The sequence below is a fragment of the Myotis davidii genome, unplaced genomic scaffold (genome assembly GCF_000327345.1).
Source record: "Myotis davidii unplaced genomic scaffold, ASM32734v1 scaffold1711, whole genome shotgun sequence".
In the NCBI taxonomy this organism is placed as follows: Eukaryota; Metazoa; Chordata; class Mammalia; order Chiroptera; family Vespertilionidae; genus Myotis; species Myotis davidii.
The window spans coordinates 326353-346961 of record NW_006282377.1 but is presented as its reverse complement, the minus strand read 5'-3'; the positions used below and the strand labels follow the sequence as shown (position 1 = coordinate 346961).

Below are 20609 nucleotides of genomic sequence, written 5' to 3'. Positions count from 1 at the left end.
TTCTAGCCACAGTGATCAGACAAGAAGAAACAAAAAAGGCATCCAAATTGGAAAGAAGTAAAACTCATATTTCACAGATGACATATACATTGAAAAACCTAAGGACTCCACCAAAAAACTACTAGATTTAATAAATTTATTTAGCAATGTATCAGGATACATAATGAACACTTAAAGATTGGCTTTTTAAAAATCCTATCCTAATATATAAAAGGCCAGGGTTTTAACCACTGATCACTACCCAAGGCTGACCAACCCTGAAGTCCTTCAGTCAGCACTGGGTTGCCATGGCGACCCAGCACTGACTGCCCAAGGGGCTGAGACCCAGAGAGAGAGGCAGGGTCTGATTCCCCGTCTCAGTGGCAGCTGTTGGTCAGTACTTGCCTCTTTCTTTCTCTCCCTCTTTCTTTCTGAGCTTCGCCAGCAGCTGGGCTTTTCTCTCTCTCCTGGCCTCTGGGGGGCTGCTGTTCAGCCCTGCCACTCTAATCAAGCCCACAGATAGGCCTGGATATGCTGACTGGCATAGAACTGACCAATCAGAACCAAATGTGGGTGCTGTGAAAAACCAATGGCTGTCTAGGAGTCGAAGCTTTTGACACTGACTGGCATAAGAACCGACCAATCAGAACCAAATCTGGGTGCTGTTGGGGAGCCAATGGCTGCCTAGGAGGCAGAGGTTTAGATACTGACTGGCATAGAAACCGACCAATCACTTTTTCCCTGCTTATAGCTCTCGTAGACATGGTGAATGTTCTTAAAACCCACTGAACTTTCTGTAGGAAGTGTGGCAAGCATCAACCCCACAAAGTAACACAGTATAAGAAGGGCAAGGATTCTCTGTATGCACAGGAAAAGCGGCATTATGACAGAAAGCAAGGTGGGTATGGTAGACAGACTAAGCCGATTTTCTGAATAAAGGCTAAAACTACAAAGAAGATTGTGCTGAGGCTTGAATGCATTGAGCCTAACTGCAGATCTAAGAGAATGCTGGCTATTAAGAGATGCAAGCATTTTGAATTGGGTGGAGATAAGAAGAGAAAGGGCCAAGTGATCCAGTTCTAAGCTTCATATTCTGTTTGATTATAAGACAATAAAATCATGGTGTGTTCAAAAAAAAGAAAGGAAGGAAGGAAGGAAGGAAGGAAGGAAGGAAGGAAGGCAGGAAGGAAGAAAAAGAAACCGACCAAGCAGAACCAAACCTGGGTGCTGTGGGGAGCCAATGGCTGCCTAGCAGGCGGAGCTTTTGATGCTGACTGGCATTGAAACCAACAAATCAGAACCAAATTGGCCAGGAGAGGCGGGCAGTTGGTGGCGAGATCAGCCCAGCAGGAGAGGGCAGTTAGGAGCAATCAGGCAGGCAGACAGGTGAGCAGCTAGGAGCCAGCAGTCCCAGATTGGGAGAGGGATGTCTGGCTGCCTGTTTAGGCCTGTTCCCACAGGTATCAGGCCTAAACTGGCAGTTGGACATTGGGCCTAAACTGGCAGTCAAACATCCCCCAAGGGGTCCCCAATTGGAGAGGGTGAAGATTGGGCTCAGGGAACCCCTGCTGCATGCACGAAATTCGTGCACCGGGCCTCTGATATAATAAATAAAAGCCTAATATGCAAATTGATCAAACGGTGGAATGACCAGTGGAACGACTGGTCACTGTGATGCGCACTGACCACCAGGAGGCAGCACTCAATGCCGGAGCTGCCCCCAGCCTGCAGGCTCCAGGTCAGCCAAGGCGGGTGCCAGCTGGGGCCCCCTGATCATCCTGCCAGTTGCCCTGCAGAGGGAGGCAACCAGCAGCAGCAGCGGGGCAATCAAGGGGTAGAGCCAGATGGAGAGTGGGTGGCATCACCTCCTGATCACCCCGCCGGTCGCCTCCCACAGAGGGAGGTGACTGGTGGCTGTGGCAGGGGGACATGGCTGGTGAGTGGTTGGCACCAGGCTGGCCAGGCATGCCAGCAGGGGCCCCCAATTGCCCCACCGGTTGCCCCACAGATAGGCCCTGATCGCCAGCCAGGCCTAGGGATCCTACCTGTGCACGAATATCATGCACCGGGCCTCTAGTACACCAATAATGAAATTTCAGGAAGAAAAACTAAACAAACTAAACAATCCCTTTTACCGTTGCAGTAAAAAATTAAGATACTTAGGAATAAAGTTAACCAAGGAGTTAAAAGACTTGTACTCAGAAAAGTACAGGATATTGAAAAAATATATAGAGGAAGATATAGTGTGTTCATGGATTGGTAGAATTAACATTATTTTTATTTTAAATATATTCTATTGATTTTTTACAGAGAGGAAGGGAGAGGGATAGAGAGTCAGAAACATTGATGAGAGAGAAACATCGATTAGCTGCCTCCTGCACACCCCCCACTGGGGACGTGCCCACAACCAAGGTACATGCCCTTGACCGGAATCGAACCCAGGACCCTTTAGTATGCAAGCTGACACTCTATCCACTGAGCAAACTGGTAAGGGCTAGAATTAACATTATTAAAATATGCATACTACCCAAGGCAATCTACAGATTCAATGCAATCCCTATTAAAATGTCCATGGCATATTTCACAGATCTAGAACAAATGCTCTAAAAATTTATCTGGAACCATAAAATATCCCAAATAGCCACAAAAATCTTGAGAAATAAGCACAAAGTTGGGGGGATCACAATACCAAATATCAAGTTATACTGCAAAGCCACTGTAATCAAAACAGCCTGGTACTGGCGCAAGAACAGGCATATAAGTCAGTGGAAAAGAACAGAGACCCCAGAAATCAGCCCAAGCCATTATGCTCGATTAATATTTGACAAAGGAGGCAATAGCATACCATGGAGTCAAGACTGTCTCTTCAATAAATGGTGTTGGAAATTGGACAGATACATGCAAAAAAATGAAACTAGCCCATCAACTTACAACATACACAAGAATAAACTCAAAATGAATAAAAGACTTCAATGTACTTTGTGAAACCATAACAATCCTAGGAAAAAAATGTAGGTAGCAAAATATCAGACAACTCTCATAATAATGTTTACCAATATATCTCCAAGGGCAAAGGAAACTAAGGAGAAAATAAACAAATGGGACTACATCATAGTAAAAAGCTTCTGCACAGCAAAAGAAACAATCGGCAAAATGAAAAGGGGGGCCACTCTATGGGAGAACATATTTGGCAATGATACATCTGATAAAGGATTAATCTCCAAAATATATAAGGAACTCATACAACTTAAGAAAAGGAAGACAATCCATTTAAAAATGGGAAAGGGCCTGAATAGACACTTTTCCAAAGTGGACGTCCAGATACATATGAAAAAATGCTCAATGTCACTAATTGCTATAGAGATGCAAATTAAAACAACAATGAGGTATCAGCTCATACCTATCAGAGTGGCTGTCATCAATAAACCAAAAAATGACAAGCGCTGGTGAGGTCATGGAGAAAAAGGAACCCTTGAACACTGTTGGAGAGAATGCAGATTGGTGCAGCTACTGTAGAAAGCAGTATGGAGTTACCTCAAAAAATTAAAAATGGAACTACCATTTGACCCACTTCTAGGAATATATCCCAAGAAACCAAAAATGCCAATCAGAAAGAAAGTATGCACACCTACTGGTATATTCATAGCAGCACAATTTACAATAGCTAGGATCTGGAAACAGAATTTTGGGGAGAAAAAGGAACTCAAGTACATTGTTGATGGTGTAGGTTAATGCATAAAAATCTGGTACATTTACATGATGGAATACTATGTAGAAGTAAAAGAAAAGCATCTCTTACCCTTTGAGACAGCATGAAGGGATCTGGAGAGTATTATGCTAAGTGAAATAAGCCAGTCAGAGAAAGACAAGTATCTCATGATCTCAAATGTGGAATCTAATAAAATAAATTTATGGACCAAATAGGTCCAGTGGCATAGAAGCATGGAACAGACTGATTAATCTCAGAGGGAAGACACAGGTGGGTGGGTAAGTGGGGAGAGATTAAACAAATTGTATGCGTAGCCCATGGACACAGACAATAGTTTGGTGAACGCCTGGATGGGGGGTGCAGGGTGGAGGAGGCCAATGGGGTTAAAAATGGACATCTGTAATATTTTCAACAATAAAGATAAAATTTTAAATGTACTTCTGATAACCTTAAAATAGTTGCTAATACTTTTGCATAATAATAATAGCCATCATGTTTTGAGTGCTCAATAATTAAATAATTTGTCAAATACTTTATGTCCTTAATATATATGATTTAATGACTGAAAAAATCCTTTGAGGTAAGCACTATTATTATTTCCAAATGACATCTATTAAATGGAAATCATAGTGACCTTGCCAAAAAGTTTATGAGAAACATATCCAGAGAATTATAAAGAAATTTTAACATATGAAGTATCTGCAAATATAATACTCTGGCTAATGGTCATCAGTGTACCAAAAGGAAAACCAGAGTAAATGAAAAAAGGGTTGCAACATTATTGTTTTATTGTTGACCTATACTTACTGAATGTAGTTTTTGTTGTAAGAAAAATTTAATTTTAATAATAGTAAGTAATACATAGTTTAAAACCTGTGGGATTATGCATCAGAATATTTCACGTGGTTTTAAAAATCAGTTCATATTGCTTTAGGTAGAACATAGAAAACATATTTATGAATTATGAGTAAGAACAAGCCAGGATTCAATTAACGTGGGTCTTTTTTTCCCCTTTGCAGCAACAATTCTGGGCCTATCAATAGCATGTTTGAAATTCACATTCTAGACCACCTTTTGGGTGCAATTTGATCACCCAGGAAGAATGGAGCAAAGAATGATCTTGAAAGCTACATCCAAAGACCTAATTTCAAGAATGCATTGTATGTCTTCCCATAAATGTGCTAAAAGTTTCTGCAGATATAAAAACGGCAGCAAAAGTGCTAGCCATATGCTTTCCCTTACCCAGAGAGTTACAAGAACAAATGGCCTAGATGACCTACACTGTTTTTCTCCTCAAAAAATATTCCACATTTTATGAAACTAGTATACTATAAAGAAGATCCACATAAACTTGATAAAGTGATATGATTGGGGAGGTGCATGGATACTGGTGTTATTGAAGACACAGATATAGCAAGTTGATTATTTCTAGTTTTACTGAATTATTGTCACTTATTTCTAGGTGTGTGTTTGTTTTGTTTTTTGTTTGTTTGTTTTTGGTAGATTTGATATTTAGAGAGTTTCCTTTGTTATTCACCATTCACTATGATATCATAGTTTGAGAGAGGTGTTTACCTTCCCACTTGACTATTTAGTAAATTGATGTGTTTGTTTTTGCATCTCATAATCCCTTGGATGAAATAATAACTAATACTAATAGTATTTTGTTTTTGTTGTTTGTTTTCAATTTCCTCCTCTCTATTTGGCATTAGAAAAGGCTATTGAAAATAAGGGAGAAATGTTTTTGTTTCATATTTCCTTGAAATGTTCTTATGCTTAATATGTTTTATAATTAAATATTCAGTTTAGACCCTGAAACTGGTAACCCATTTTTGATTTGTTTAATAAATACGTGTTTCCACTTTTAGCAGTACTATGTAGGGAATTTAATTTTGTGTGAAAAAGACTGTGTGAATGAGGTTAAAACTCTTGGAGTTCACAATGGTAGACCCTGGAATTGTATAGCAATGTGCATGAAATGCTAAAAATACATGTAAATAGAGACTTAATGTCTGTAGGGCATTAATGAAACACTGAGAATTCAAGTTCAAACAGCTGGGAAATTACAAGTGTACTGTTTACATTTGTAATTCTGGCTTAATGAGTTGCCGTTTTTTAAGGAAACTGCTTAAAGCCCTTAAGAATTCACGTTTATGGAGCTCAGAACACTATCTAAATGTGGATATTCCTCTTAGAAATCACAGTGATAGACCCTGGAATTGTCAAGAAATGTATATGAAACACTTGGATTAAAAGTAAGTAGAGCCTTAATATCTGTAGGGCAGTACTGCAACACTGAATTCAAGTTCAAACAGCTGGTAAATTATGAGTGTACTGTTAACATTCATAATTCTGAGTTATTGAGTTGGCTTTTTTTATGGAAAGTAATTAAAACTCTTAAGATTTCAAGTCTATATAGCTTAGAACACTATGTGAATGAGGTTAAAACTCTTAGAGTTCACAATGGTAGACCCTGGAAATGTATAGGAATGTGTATGAAACACTAAAAATACATGTAAGTAGAGACTTAATGTCTGTAGGACAGTACTGAAACACAAAAAATAAAAGTTCAAACAGCTGGGAAATTACGCGTGTACTGTTTACATTTATAATTCCAAGTTAGTGACTTGGTGTTTTAAAGGAAAGTGATTAAAACCCTCAAGAATTCAATTCTATAGAGCTTAGAACACTATGTGAATGAGGTTAAAACTCAGAGTTCACAATGGTAGACCCTGGAAATGTATAGGAATCTGTATGAAATGCTAAAAATACATGTAAATAGAGACTTAATGTCTGTAGGGCAGTACTGAAACACTGAGAATTCAAGTTCACAAAGCTGGGAAATTATGAGTGTACTGTTTACATTTATAATTCCAGTTCAATTAGTAGGCGTTTTTTAAGGAAACTGGTTAAAGCCCTTAAGAATTCACATTTATGGAGCTCAGAACACTATCTAAATGTAGATATTCCTCTTAGAAATCACAGTGATAGACCCTGGAATTGTCTAGAAATATATATGAAACACTGGATTACAAGTAAATAGAGCCTTAATATCTGTAAGCCAGTACTACAACACAGAATTCAAGTTCAAACAGCTGGGAAATTACGAGTGTACAGCTTAAATTCATAATTCCAAGAAATGAGTTGGCGTTTTTTAAGGAAAGTGATTAAAACTCTTAAGATTTCAAGATAGCAGCACAATTTATAATAGCTAAGATTTGGAAACAGCCTAAGTGCCCATCAGCAGATGAGTGGATTAGGAAACCATGGTACATCTACACAATGGAATACTATGCTGCTGTAAAAAAAAAAAAAAAAAAAGGGGAAGTCTTACCATTTGCAGCAGCATGGATGGAACTGGAGAGCATTATGCTAAGCAAAAGAAGCCAGTCAGAGAAAGATAAATATCACATGATCTCACTCATTTGTGGAATATAATGAACAACATAAACTGATGAACAATAATAGAACCAGAGGCATAGAATCATCGAACAGACTGTCCAAACTATGAGGGAAGGTGGGGATTGAGGGGGTAAGAGATCAACCAAAGGACTTGTATGCATGCATATGAGCATAACCAATGGACACAGACGGGAGGGTTTGCGGGATGGTGTGGTGAGGGTATGTGCTGGGGGGGGAGGACTGTTGGGGAGAGGTCAATGGGGGGAAAAGGAGACTTATGTAATACTTTAAACAATAAAGAATTTAAATTTAAAAAAAGAGTAAAGTTGGAAGGATCACAATACCAGATATCAAGCTATACTACAAAGCCATGGTTCTCAAAACTGCCTTGTATTGGCACAAGAACAGACATATAATCAATGGAACAGAACAGAGAACCCAGAAGTCTACCTAAGCCATTATGCTCAATTAATATTTGACAAAGGAGGCAAGAGCATATAGTAATGGAGTCAAGACCGTCTCTTCAATAAATGGTGTTGGGAAAATTGGACAGGTACATGCAAAAAATAAAACTAGACCACCAATTTATAGGAAGGGTTAAGAGATCAACCAGAGGACATGTACGCATGTATATAAGCATAACCAATGGACACAGACACTAGGGGGGTGAGGGCATGTGCTGGAGGGTGGGGACTGTTGGGGAGAGGTCAATGGGGGGAAAAGGAGACTTATGTAATACTTTAAACAATAAAGAATTTAAATTTAAAAAAAGAGTAAAGTTGGAAGGATCACAATACCAGATATCAAGTTATACTACAAAGCCACTGTAATCAAAAGAGCCTGGTACTGGCACAAGAACAGGCATTTAGATCAATGGAAAAAACACACAAAGCAAAACAGCCCAGAAATCAACCCAAGCCAATACACTCCATTAATATTTGAAAAAAAAAGAGGCAAGAACATACAAGGGAGTCAAGACAGTCTCTTCAATAAATGGTGTTGAGAAAATTGGACAGATTTATACAAAAAATGAAATTAGACTACCAACTTATACCATAAATAAAAATGAACTGAAAATTTTTATAAAAGACTTAAATATAAATTGTGAAACCATAAAAATCCTAGATGAAACCATAGGCAACAAATTCTGACATCTCTTGTAGCAATATGTTTGCTGCTACATCTCAAAGGAAACTAAGGAGAAAATAAACAAATGGGACGACATTAAGGTAAAAAGCATATGCACAGCAAAAGAAACCATCAACAAAACAAAAAGGCAGCGCACTGTATGGGAGAACATACTTGGCAATGATACATCTGATAAGGGGTTAATTTCCAAACTATATAATGAACTCATACAACTTAATAAAAGGGAGACAAATAATCCAATTTTTAAAATGGGCAAAGGACCTAAATACACACTTTCCCAAGTGGACATACAAATGGCCAAGAGAAATATGAAAAAATGCTCAAAGTCACTAACCATCAGAGAGATGCAAATTAAAACAACAATGAGTTATCTCACAACTGACAGAATGGCTACCATCAACAAATCAACAAATGACAAGTGCTGGAGAGGATGTGGAGAGAAGGGAACCCTAGTGCACTGTTGGTGGGAATGCAGACTGTTGCAGCCACTATGGAAAACAATATGGAGTTTCCTTAAAAAATTATAGAAATTCCATTTGACCCAGTGACCTACTTCTAGGAATATATCCTAAGAAACCTGAAACACCAATCAGAAAGACTATATGCAACCCTATGTTCACATCAGCACAATTTGCAATAGCTAAGATCTGAAAACAGCCCAAGTGCCCATCAGTAGATGAGTGGATAAAAAAGCTGTGATATATCTATACCATAGAATACTATGCAGTAGTAAAAAAGAAGGATATCTTATCATTTGAGACAGCATGGAGGGAATTGTAGAATATTATGCTAAGCAAAATAAGCCCACCAGAGAAGAATAAGTATCACATGATCTCACTCATGTGATACTATAGAACAAAATAAATGGATGAACAAAATAGACTCAAAGACATAGAAGCATGGAACAGACTGTCAAATTTTAGAGGGAAGTCAGGGTGGGTGGATGGGAAGAGATTAACCAAATAACTTGTAACCCAGGGACACAAACAATAGCGTGGTGAAGGCCTGGGGCATGGAGTGTGTGTGGGCTAGAAGAGGTCAATGGGGGGAAAAGGGGATATCTGTAATACATTCAACAATAAAGATAACTTAAAATTAAGTTATTAACTTCTTAGTTCAGTTCAAGATCCTCTACATTCAGAGCCCCACATACCTGCCATTATTATCACTTGCTTTCTTCTTTCGAAGCAAGGTTGATAGGCAATTTCTCAACCTTGAGCCTTGCCTTTTTCAACCATGCCATTGAGTATGCTTTTCCCTATAAATGCATTGTCTTCCATCCTAAGCCTTTTTCCATCCTGAAGTCTTCTCCCATGGCTCCACAATGGAAGTGATTTCCCTTTACTCTGAATTCCTATACCAAAAACCTTATGTATTTTAATCACTGTCCATTAAACTTCAAATGCCTTTGAGAGAAAAACTTTATTCATTATTGTGCCTAGCATGCATTCTTATGAAGACTGGGTAATCAATACATATTTGTCACTTGAGTTTATGAAATTAACATGGGTTTTAAAAATAAAATTTTAAAGTATAAACAAAAATTATATTCAGTCAATACAAACCAGTACAGTCATACTAAGTTGTAAAATATTTAAATACTTCCCTACCATTGCCCCTTGCCACCTGAATACTTCCCACTACCATTGGTGGCCAGGTCTCTCTGCCCCTGAAAGCATCTGGACTCCCACAATCTCCCAACTAAACACTTGATGTCTTACACAACTGGGAACACACAGGACACTGTTCCAACCATGTGGCCAGAGTCAACTGATGGAAATATCCATTCTGACTGATCTAGACCTGTGCAGTGTCACTGTTTAAATCTTTTGATAATTATCCCTGATTATAAATAAAGTTTAATTATACAATTTGAAAACAGTGCTTCTCCTCATTGCAAAATCTTTTTAAAAGAGCAAATTCAGGAATAGACAAGGAAAATGATACTTTGTCAGTTCCTAAAGATTTAGGATACATTCATTAGGACTCCGTCTTCATGTACACCAGAAGGTAGGCAGTTTCCCGCCTAGAAATAAAAAAAAAATGCAACATCATAGCAGAAATGCAACATTCATAGTTAACTGATACATTATTAATTCACAGTAGGAAAAAAGTCAACAAACTTTCCAGGTTGTTGGATAAAGTGTTCATCTATCCATCACCCCAGAGGAAAACAAAATGTGTGACCTAGGAAAATAACAACTAACCTGCAGTTAGTTAACATCTAAATCAGGGGTTGACAAACTAGGAATCCATGAGTCAAATCCGATCCTATATTTGCAAATAAATTTAATTGGAACACAGCTATGCTCATTCATTCATAAGTTATCTGTAGTTGCTTTTGACTACAAAGATAGAGTTGAATAGTTGCAACAGAAATTGGCCCACAAAGCCTAAAATATTTATTCTCTGGCACTTTATAGAGAAAGTTTGCCAAACTGTTACTTAAATAATGGGGAAGTCGCTGGCAACCAGAAAGTGACAAAAAGTGAGCATTCAAAGGAGGTGGTTATAAGAAAGTAGAAAAAAGGAACATTGGAGAAGGATTTCAAACACAAATTCTAGCTCATTCATTATTTTTCAAATGATCCGGCCTACTTCTGTGGCTAAAATCATCTCAAATATCACCCTAACCCAGAAACTCAGCTGGGAAAACTTATAAAATCTCTTATTTAATTTCACCCAGCTTTTTTTCTTTCCAGTTTCCTCTCTGTAGTTATTGATTTCTAAAAAATAGTTATTGATATTTACTAACACAAGCCACTGCACCAGACAAAGAAAGAGAAAATGAGTGATCGATCCTTGCCCCCAAAGAGTTTGTGGTCTAATGTGAAAATTACATAAACAAAAATGACAAAAGAGTGTGACCCTTTCTATAAAAGAAGTATGCTCAAAACGCAGTGAAAGCACTGAGAAGCCCCTACAGACATACCTGGGTAAATCAGTAAAAGGCATTAAAAGAGTAGGAAAAGACCATGATCAGAGGTACTGAAGTATGGATAGGACTTTGCCTTTATGATAAGTTAAGAGAGGGTAATACTGGCCGAACTGCATGTGCAAAGTCATGAGGGAAAAATGGAGGATCTGATGTTTGGGGAGCAACGTACTCTTTAGTTATTGTTGGAGTCTAAATTGTGAGAAAATATGGTGCAATGGGATGGGTATTGAAAGATGAGGCTGGCCAGTTAGTCACTGAGGAGTTATGTAAATATAAGGGGCAGTTGAATCCATGAGAGTGTCACGCAGCAACAAGAATCCTGTGTAAGCTCATTGGTTTCCATCACTAACACTTCTCTTACCAGCGGCAGTTATGATTTCCATAGGTACATTGGATATCTTCCCAGGATACCTGGAAGTATATAACATAGAAAGTGAAGCAACCAGCTGACATCTGTGAAGCATCCAGAGAGTACAGGGTGCTACATTCTGCCCTCCCTCACTCTTTCAGATAAACCTACCCCTAGTAACTCCCAAAACCCACAGCATCTAGTGATAAATGCCATGTAAATGAAATTTCTTTCAGTACCCTTGTCCCTCTGTTTACACTTGGTTATGTTCAGCCCAGAGTTCTAACTTCATATTTCTAACTTTTCTTGCTTTCCATAAATTTCCCACAGAGCTTGAAGGCACTGAGCTTAGAACATCAAAAATATAGACATTGAGCTAAGTGGACTCTTAGAGACCATTTGGACACTTCATGCAGAAAACAGCTTTCAAGCTCATAAAATGTCCCACACACAGAGAACAATAATGTGGCTTACTTGACCTTGAGGAGCCATCTAGCCCTGAGCTCAGAATATAGCAGAGGTAGCTAATCTAGGGCAAGAGGCAATTTAGATGATGTTCCTTACCCAACAAACACTGGAATCATTGAAACAGAACCATTTTCCATCTACAGAATTCCGGATATAGGCACAGTAATGACCAAAGTCAGGCATCCCCACATGGGCAATCACAGCAAAGAGTTCATATAGTCCTTCAAGCTGAAAGAACACAAAGCATAAAATTATTCACCCATCATCCTTCTTTTTCTAACCCTACTTTAAAATAAGGAAACATTTCATTACTTATTTATTCAGTGAGTACTCCATGCCAGGCCCTGGTACTTCAAGGGGACTAGAAAACATTCCTTGACTTCAATAATTTCACAGCTAAGTAAGCCAGAATTAGAATGTCATGTTTTATACCAGATGTATTTACAGGTAAATTCTGGAAAACTCAACTTTTGCACAAAAAAGGAAAAGGAACAACCAGCTGAGGAAAGGCTGAGGAGCTGGGGGAAAAGCTCTCCAGAGAAGACATGCTTGAAATGATCTTTTCCAGAATGAACAAGATTAGTAGACAAGTTATGGAAAGGGGGTATACTCAAAATGGACCCAGAAACTGCAAAGGTTCTGCAGCATAACATGGCAGAGCATATTAGGGAAAAGGAAGTCAGGGAGGGCACTGGGAAGTCCATAAGATTTGTGTTTGAGAAATGCACTGAAATAATGTGGTTTGAAAAATAGATTAAGAGTTCATGTGAGAAGGAAACCAATGAGACACGTTGGAGTACAATGATCGTGCAAGGGAGAAATGATAATAACCTGAATAATTAATATCAGTGTGAGCACTAAAATGATAATCATTATTGACATAATTATTAGCTAACTTTTAGCATTCACTATGCATTTGGCCAAGTTTTTACATGCATTATTTCATTTAATATTTACACAAGCCTATAAATCCTACTTTGCAGAGGTGAACTCTAAGCTCATGGGGGTAAAGTAATTTACCCAAAGTTCAAAAGAGGTAGGATTTCAACCCAGGCCAATCTGGTTTCAAAGCTCAAGCTTTTAAACCCTACACTACACTGAGGAAGTGGTAGTAAAGGTGGAGATGAGAAAACAGATTTGTGCAAAATTAAATGTACATTGTAACTGATTGGATGCAGAGATGGGGAGTAAGCCAAAGGCACTACAAAGATGAATCCCAGATTTTGGGAAGATGCTGGTACCATAAAATTAAATATGGAACAGAACTGTTTGGGAATTAAGATAATGAATTTGGGGACTGTGTAACAACATTCACTAGGAGATGAGTATACTTGTTTGGAGGTCAAGAGAGAGATCTGGACAGGAGATACATATTTACAAGTGTTCAGTTTGAGGTGATCATTGAAACTATGAGAATACGATGATATATAAAAAATGGGAGGAAAGAATAAAATTAAAACTAAATACCAACATGCCCAGCCTGTGTTGCTCAGTGGCTTGAGCATGGTCCCATGCACCAAGAGTTTGCTGGTTATGTTTCCAGTCAGGGCATATGCCAGGGATGCAAGCTTGATCCCCAGTAAAGGAGGTGCAGGAGGCAGCCAATCAATGTTTCTCTATTATCAATGTTCCTATCATCTCTCCCTTTCCCTTTCCCTCTCTCTAAAAAAATCAATTAAAAATAAAAATAAATAAATTACAAAAAAGGATGGGCATGAAAGGATCCAGAAAAAGAGAAAACTAGGGTAGATAAATTTTGGAGAAAAATAGGATCATTAGCACAATATCACAGAAATATCATGTAAGACCAAGAAGTATCCATTAGATTTGGCATTAAGTGATTCTATTCACTCAAACTTAGAAAGTCAAGATAAATAATTCTCTATGAAAAGAGGACAGTGGTAGGAAAGATAGAGTTTTGATTTATTATGAACAGGACCTCCATGTTAGTTAGGCATATTCTATTTTCCCAACCAGTCAAATAATGTTCCTGAGACTTAGAAACAGGATCAATGAAGCAGGACAGGGGTGAGGATAGTGCAAATGATGCTAAGTTACCTAAAGAGGGGCTCAAATTATTCTCTATTTTCATTTGGAGACTTTATGTTGGATTTTTAAAATGCAAGACAATTATCTAGATCTAACTACTTAGTTTGCAAGAAATACAAGGATAGAGGAACATGTTAAATCTCACTAACCAGCCAATGTTAGATATCTATTAAAAAAAACTCAACCAAATGAATTGCAAGGTAAAGAAAATGAGAGAAAACATGAAATATGAAACTTAACCTAAAAGAAGAAAGGAAGGGAGAGAGGAGGGAACAAACTTAAGCAAATGCACGTGCAGACCTTGTTTATATCTGGATTCAAACAAAACAAATTACAAGGCAGTCAGGGGAATCTGAATATTGTATGGATATTAGATTATATTAAGGAATTATGTGGTAGAATTGGTTATGTTTAGAAAAAGCATGTTAATTCTTTAGAGAGACAGTGAAATACTAATGAAATGGTGTAATATCTGGGTTTTACTTCAAAATAATCCAGGAGACTGTCAAGGAAAGAAGAGAATAAGGGTATAGATAAAGCAAGACTAGCCATGAGTTTTGGTAACTGTTTAAGCTGCTTGATGGACATGGGGATTCATTGCATAATTCATCACTACTTTAGAATATATTCAAAATTTTCCACAATTTTTTTTGTGGTTGTTGGGGTGTGTGTGTGTGTGTGTGTGTGTGTGTGTGTGTGCGGGGGAGGGGGGTATGTGTGTGATGTGGCAAGATTTATTCCAGTTGAAATAGAAGGCTGCCTGTGGGTTCCCAATGTCCCATCTCCCTCATCCCAAATTGGAAAAAATCCAATCTTGTCTTCATCAAGATCAAAACAAAGGCCAATATCCAGAGTTTCTGTTTCCTATTAAAGGTTAGTCCTTTGAAGCTCAGGAGGTCTGCCATGGGCCCTAGGCAGGGCTGCTAAACCTACATGGTTGCTATAGAGATAATACAGGAAAGAACAGATGAGTGCACATTATTGAGGGAGAGAGATAACTCTTTGTTCCCTGGGGTTATATGTTCTCAGGCTTGGGATGTACCAGGAGCTTTTTCAAAATAAACCACCAACTTCTCAAGCTTTCCCAAGCTTGCACTGGGCCTGCCTCCTGATCAATCCATTCTTTCTCCAGGTTAGATGGACAGGTCTCTATGGTCAAGCACCTCTCCTTGCATCATTTTGACTTCTAAGGCATGTGCTTACCTCCACTTTCATTATTCTATCCCTTTTCCCAGTGACCTGCAGGGGAACAAATCTGGGGTTCCCTGGGGAGTGTTGTAGAAAAATTTTTTAGATATACTTCATCAGGTAAACTGTGCAAGTAAAAATAAACAAAACTAGGGGAAAAATGAGAATCCTATAAAGTGTATATGCCCTGAATTGATAAAGAAACTATATTATAATATAAGCTATTCTAACATATTATCAGGCCTCAATATTTAAAATACTAGAGCATGAATAGTAAACAGACCACTGGAAAAAAACAGTTCAGAAATGGGTATATACAGCTAAAAGTAGAATATGCTAAATGTATAATTTCAAACGTATAGAGAAAATATATTTATGTCACTTTTTTTCTTATAATTTTTCAATAAGTTATTAGCTCAGGACAGTTGAATTCAACTTTATTTTGATTAAATTTGGTCCAATGTACTGGACACTTCCTTATTACCCTCAAAGTGGACATAAGCTGCTTTAAGAAGAAAACTTGGTTGGTGTTATATTTAGAGCCCATTGTGTTTACCTTTGTACATGTAAGTACTACACATCTTATTAAAAGGAAGGTCCTGAATTATGGGTTCTTTCCCTCAGGTTCCTACTCCCCATGCTATGAGCTATATGAGTACAAACCCAATATTTATAAATATAGTCTTTTGAATCTTTAAGAAAGACAACTATAAAGAGCAAATGAGGGTGGTGGTGATGATGGTGGTGGCATGGTGATAACAATTTGCCATTGTTGTTCAAAAACACACAGGTCTCAATCATTAAAATATTATTTTTAAAAATAAGTGTTTCTTGAATATATAAAAATGTTTCTATTACACCTTATTGGTGGTGAGTTTTCCTTCCTTTTTGTGTACCAAACATGAAGAGCAGAAGACATAATTTCTGAGATGAAAGAATGACACAGATGAGACACCCCAAAATGTCATTTGAATGTGTAACTTCAAGCAGCCTAGGGGAGATGGGCAAAATCAAAAGGACATAGTGTCTAATGAGATGACAGTGGACAGGAGGTGAGGAGCATGTCACCTGGTACTCAGCATTGCAGAGGTCGTTATCAGTCAGAAGAAACTGATTTAAATCCAAGCTCTGGGGGAAATACAGTGAGTGGCAGATTTTTTCTGTCCGTGAATTCCTGATGGAAAACCGCATAAGGTGGATTGTCAAGGTCTGGGGCAAATGCGTCAGCTTCAAGACCTACAAAAGCAAAATCACTGTGGAGATGAAATCCTAAGGCACTTGAAATGGGTAAATTCAGAGAAATACCACAGCAAAAGGTATGTTAAAAGGGAAGCAGATACATATCCCATGGATAAAGACAACAGTGTGGTTAAGGCCAGGGATAGGGTGGTAGGGGCTGGGTGAAGGTGGGAAAAGGGAGAGGAAGGGAATGGGGACATCTGTAATAGTGGAAACAATTGAAAAAATAAATAAGTCAATAAATAAATCTCTTCTTTTTTATAAAATATTTATTTTTATTTTTTCAAAATTAAACTTTTACTTATTTACTTTTAATTCTTTATTGTTAAAAGTATTACATATGCCTCCTTTTCCCCCCATTGTCCTCTCCCAGCCTAACCCACCCCCCGAGCCCAGGCCTTCACCTGCTATTGTCTGTGTCCATTGGTTATGCTTATATGCATACAAGTTCTTTGATTGATCTCTTACCACTCTCCCACTCGCCCACCCTCCCCTGCCTTCCCTTTGAGGTTTGATAGTCTGTTTGATGCTTCTATGTCTCTGGATATATTTTTGTTCATCACTTTATGTTGTTCATTATATTACACAAATGAGTGAGATCATGTGATACTTATCTTTCTCTGACTGGCTTATTTTGCTTAGCATAATGCTCTCCAGATCCATCATGTCGTTGCAAATGGTAAGAGTTCTTGCTTTTTTACAGCAGCATAGTATTTCACTATGTAGATGTACCACAGTTTTCTAACCCACTCATCTGCTGATGGGTCCTTCGACTGTTTCCAACTCATAGCTGCTTCTTCCATTCCCTTAAACATTGTGCTGCTATGGACATATGGGGTGCATATATTCTTTCTTATAGGTGTTTCTGGTTTCTTGGTATATATTCCTAGAAATGGGATTACTGGGCCAAACAGGAGTTCCATTTTTAATTTTTGAGGAAACTCCATACTATTTTTCACAGCTGCTGCACCAGTCTGCATTTCCAAGAGCAGTGTATGAGGGTTCCCTTTTCCCCACATCTTTGCCAGCACTTATCATTTGTTGATTTGTTGATGATAGCCATTCTGACATGTGTGAGATGGTACCTGATTGTTGTCTTGATTTGCATCTCTTGAATGATCAGTGACTTTGAGCATTTTTTCATATGTCTTTTGGCTTTCTGTATGTCCACTTTCAAAAAGTGCCTATTTAGGTTCTTTGCCCATTTTTTATTGGATTGTTTATTTTCCTTTTGTTAAGTTGTATAAGTTCCCTAAAAATTTTAGAGATTAACCCTTATCAGATGTAACATTGGCAAATATGTTCTCCCATGCAGTGGGCTCTCTTGTTATTTTGTTGATAGTTTCTTTTGCTGTTCAGAAGCTTTTTATTTTGATGTAGTCCCATATTGCTATGAGATATGTCTGATATTTTGCTGACTATGGATTCCTCTTCTTCCATTCCCTTAAATATACATTTGAGAGACTGCTTTCTCAGCTATGAGTGTTGTTAAATAAACATAGAAACAATTTAGATATACTACATTATCTCCTGCTACTGGCATTATCACCAATCCAACCTAGATAATTTAACAAGCAAAAAGTACATTCATCATGTTTAAAACTTTAAATATTGATAAACTTAAAATATTAAATATTGTTATAGCATTTAATATGAGAATTTCTGAATTTATTACCAACATTTTTAAAGTTGTTATGAGTGTGAAATGATAAAAAATTAAGTGTGTTAGCATTAGCAATCCTCTATTAATTATCTAAATGTACTTTCAGTGAACACAGTGCAGTTTCTGAAGCGTTATCTTTTATTCTAATTCTTTTCTGAAATGTCTGTTTAAACTACTAAAATACACGAGCTTGTAAAAGAAAAAGAGAGGGGGAGCATAATGATACAATACACAGTGGAGGTCCTATTGGCTGTTGAGTTCTCATGCAGAAGGCCTGAGCAGCCCAGATTCTGTACAGGCCTTGGAATCCAGGGCAACAATAGAATCTGCTCTTTGGAGTTAGTCTACTCTTGAGGAAAAAACTCTGCCCCTGCTCTAAGACCTTCTCTTCTTATCCTTAAAGGCTCTGTCCGTCTCAGTGATGTGATCTGAGGAGCCCTAGGATCCAGGGGCCCAATTAGGAATCCCTCCCTCAGTCCCCATGAGGTGCCTTGGTGACTCTGTGAAGTCTTTTGGGAAACCCTCGTGGGGCAACCTGGACTGGGGAAGAATCTGGTTCTTCCCCATGGGGTGTGTACCTGTTTCCCACGGGTCTTCTTCCCACAGTTCTCACAGAAACATCTGTCCTTGTTTGACAACTCCCTGGGCTGGAAGAAGCAGTGAAGGGCATCCTCCTGTCCCAGGAGAACAAAAAATAAAACAGGGTTGGCATTTCCCATCTAGAACACATCCCCTCACCCTGCAGACGTAGATTTAAGTTTTTATTTTAGTTATCTCTATGTCCTCCTTAATGTCTGGCCCAGAGGTCAGGATCTCAAAAAGTACCTACTGATCAGAAAGAAAAAACAGGAGGGGACACTTGAAAGTGGAAATAGGAGGGGAAATTACTTTTTGTCAAATCAAAGGAGAACTTAGGCAGAGCCATACAAAGAAAACAGAAATGACTTTTTAAAAGTCAAGGGTGAGCTAAAAAGCCCAATTAGTAAACTGAAGAAGCAAGAAGGTGAAAGGATTAGGCAAAACACACACACACACACACACACACACACACACACACACACAGGTGAGCAAAAGTAGGTTTACAGTTGTGAGTACATGAAACAGAGTTTATTCTTGCAATATTATTTATTCTTGTATTATATATTTTTTCATACAAACAACTATAAACCTACTTTTGCACACACACACATACACACAGACATACACAACAACATGATGATAGTCAAAGGGAAAGGGGTGAGGGTAGGTGGAGGTGGGCAAAGTAGGGAGAATGGGGATGGAAAGAGACTTTGCTTGGGGTGATGGATGCACGATGCAGTGTGCAGATGATGTTTTATTGAGTTGTATATCTGTATGGTTCTTTGAACCAATGTCACCCCAATAAATTCAATTTTTAAAAAAAGAATCAAGAGGCATTGGCAACACTGGGTTACATGGGAACAGGAAATTCACCAAGAGAATCCCTTACCACTGTTTTCAGGGGCTTTGAGTCTATATCAAAAAGAGAAAGTGGGAGGGTCAGCATGCTGCTGTTTCTGCTACTCTCTATGGTACATTCAAGGCAAATAAAGGACTCCTTCATTCGGATTGTATACAGGGCCTGCAGTCTCTCTACCTGGAAGACAGAGGAGGGGAGAGATAAGAAGGACACAAAGCCATAAGTGGACGAGGTCAGGATAATTTCCGGAAGTGGGAGCCACGACATAGAAGCTCCAGAAATGGCAGCCACTAATGTTCTTGGCTCTATTAAAAAAGGTACAAAATAATAACATTAATAATAATATGGAATTGTGATAAGCATTTTATAGAATTTTCTCTTTTACTAGTAACACCCTCTATACATTGCATTAACAATTGCTTAATGAGTTAAATGAGCAGCATCTTAAACTTTTTAGTTCTCTATTCCTAGAATCTTACCAAGTCCACATCAGTGATTTGGCCCTTAATTAGGTTCCAGATTGTGAAGTAGAGTTGAGCAGCATCATGCTGGACAAACACTGGCAAAAGAGACAAGTAACAGCCCAATTAGTGAAGTCACCACAAATACTTTTCATGCCCTTCTGCCCTAGCTACCTAGATGCACATGAGCACTCACCACTTTGCATTTTCCTAGCCTTTGTCTCATTTTAAGGCTGTTTCCACTACATGTTAGGAGTTAGAAATGGAAAAAAAAAAAAGGTTGGTATTGATTTTGCGAGTTCCTCTTAAAAATTAAAATCCAAATTTTCTGTCCTCTGATTTGCCACCCATACCTATTGGTCTCTACTCAGGGACACAGCTAGATAAAACCAACAGTCAACAGTGGATTCTTTCCTATGTCTACCAAGTATGCCAAACCAATACTCTAATTAGATTCCTATGGCCACCCATTTCTCTGTGTCTTTATGTACTTATTTTTAATTATTTATTGTTGAAAGTTTTACATATGTCTCCTTTTTCTCCATTGGCTTCTCCCTGGCCACCCTCCCCCCTAGCA

The 20609-nt window shown here is 38.2% G+C and overlaps 2 protein-coding genes and 1 pseudogene across 2 annotated transcripts in view; 2 read left to right on the top strand and 1 right to left on the bottom strand.

Annotated features, from left to right (window-relative positions):
- Window positions 1–4894, top strand: part of LOC102754281 (spermatogenesis- and oogenesis-specific basic helix-loop-helix-containing protein 2-like) — a gene marked incomplete at its 5' end in the record, with an annotated part of 11491 nt that extends 6597 nt beyond the window's left edge. The window contains one exon of the mRNA XM_006752826.2: window positions 4708–4894. Coding sequence (XP_006752889.1) covers window positions 4708–4731 — 24 coding nt within the window. The remainder of the gene's footprint in view (window positions 1–4707) is intronic.
- Window positions 742–1117, top strand: LOC107181780 (annotated as a pseudogene).
- A 4379-nt stretch (window positions 4895–9273) lies between the features above and the next one.
- The window catches only part of USP18 (ubiquitin specific peptidase 18), an 84654-nt gene continuing 73318 nt past the window's right edge, over window positions 9274–20609 (bottom strand). The window contains 7 exon segments of the mRNA XM_006752823.1: window positions 9274–10265; window positions 11539–11588; window positions 12091–12222; window positions 16300–16467; window positions 18712–18807; window positions 19602–19748; window positions 20051–20130. Of these exon segments, the coding sequence (XP_006752886.1) occupies window positions 10220–10265; window positions 11539–11588; window positions 12091–12222; window positions 16300–16467; window positions 18712–18807; window positions 19602–19748; window positions 20051–20130 (719 nt within the window). The 3' untranslated portion in view covers window positions 9274–10219.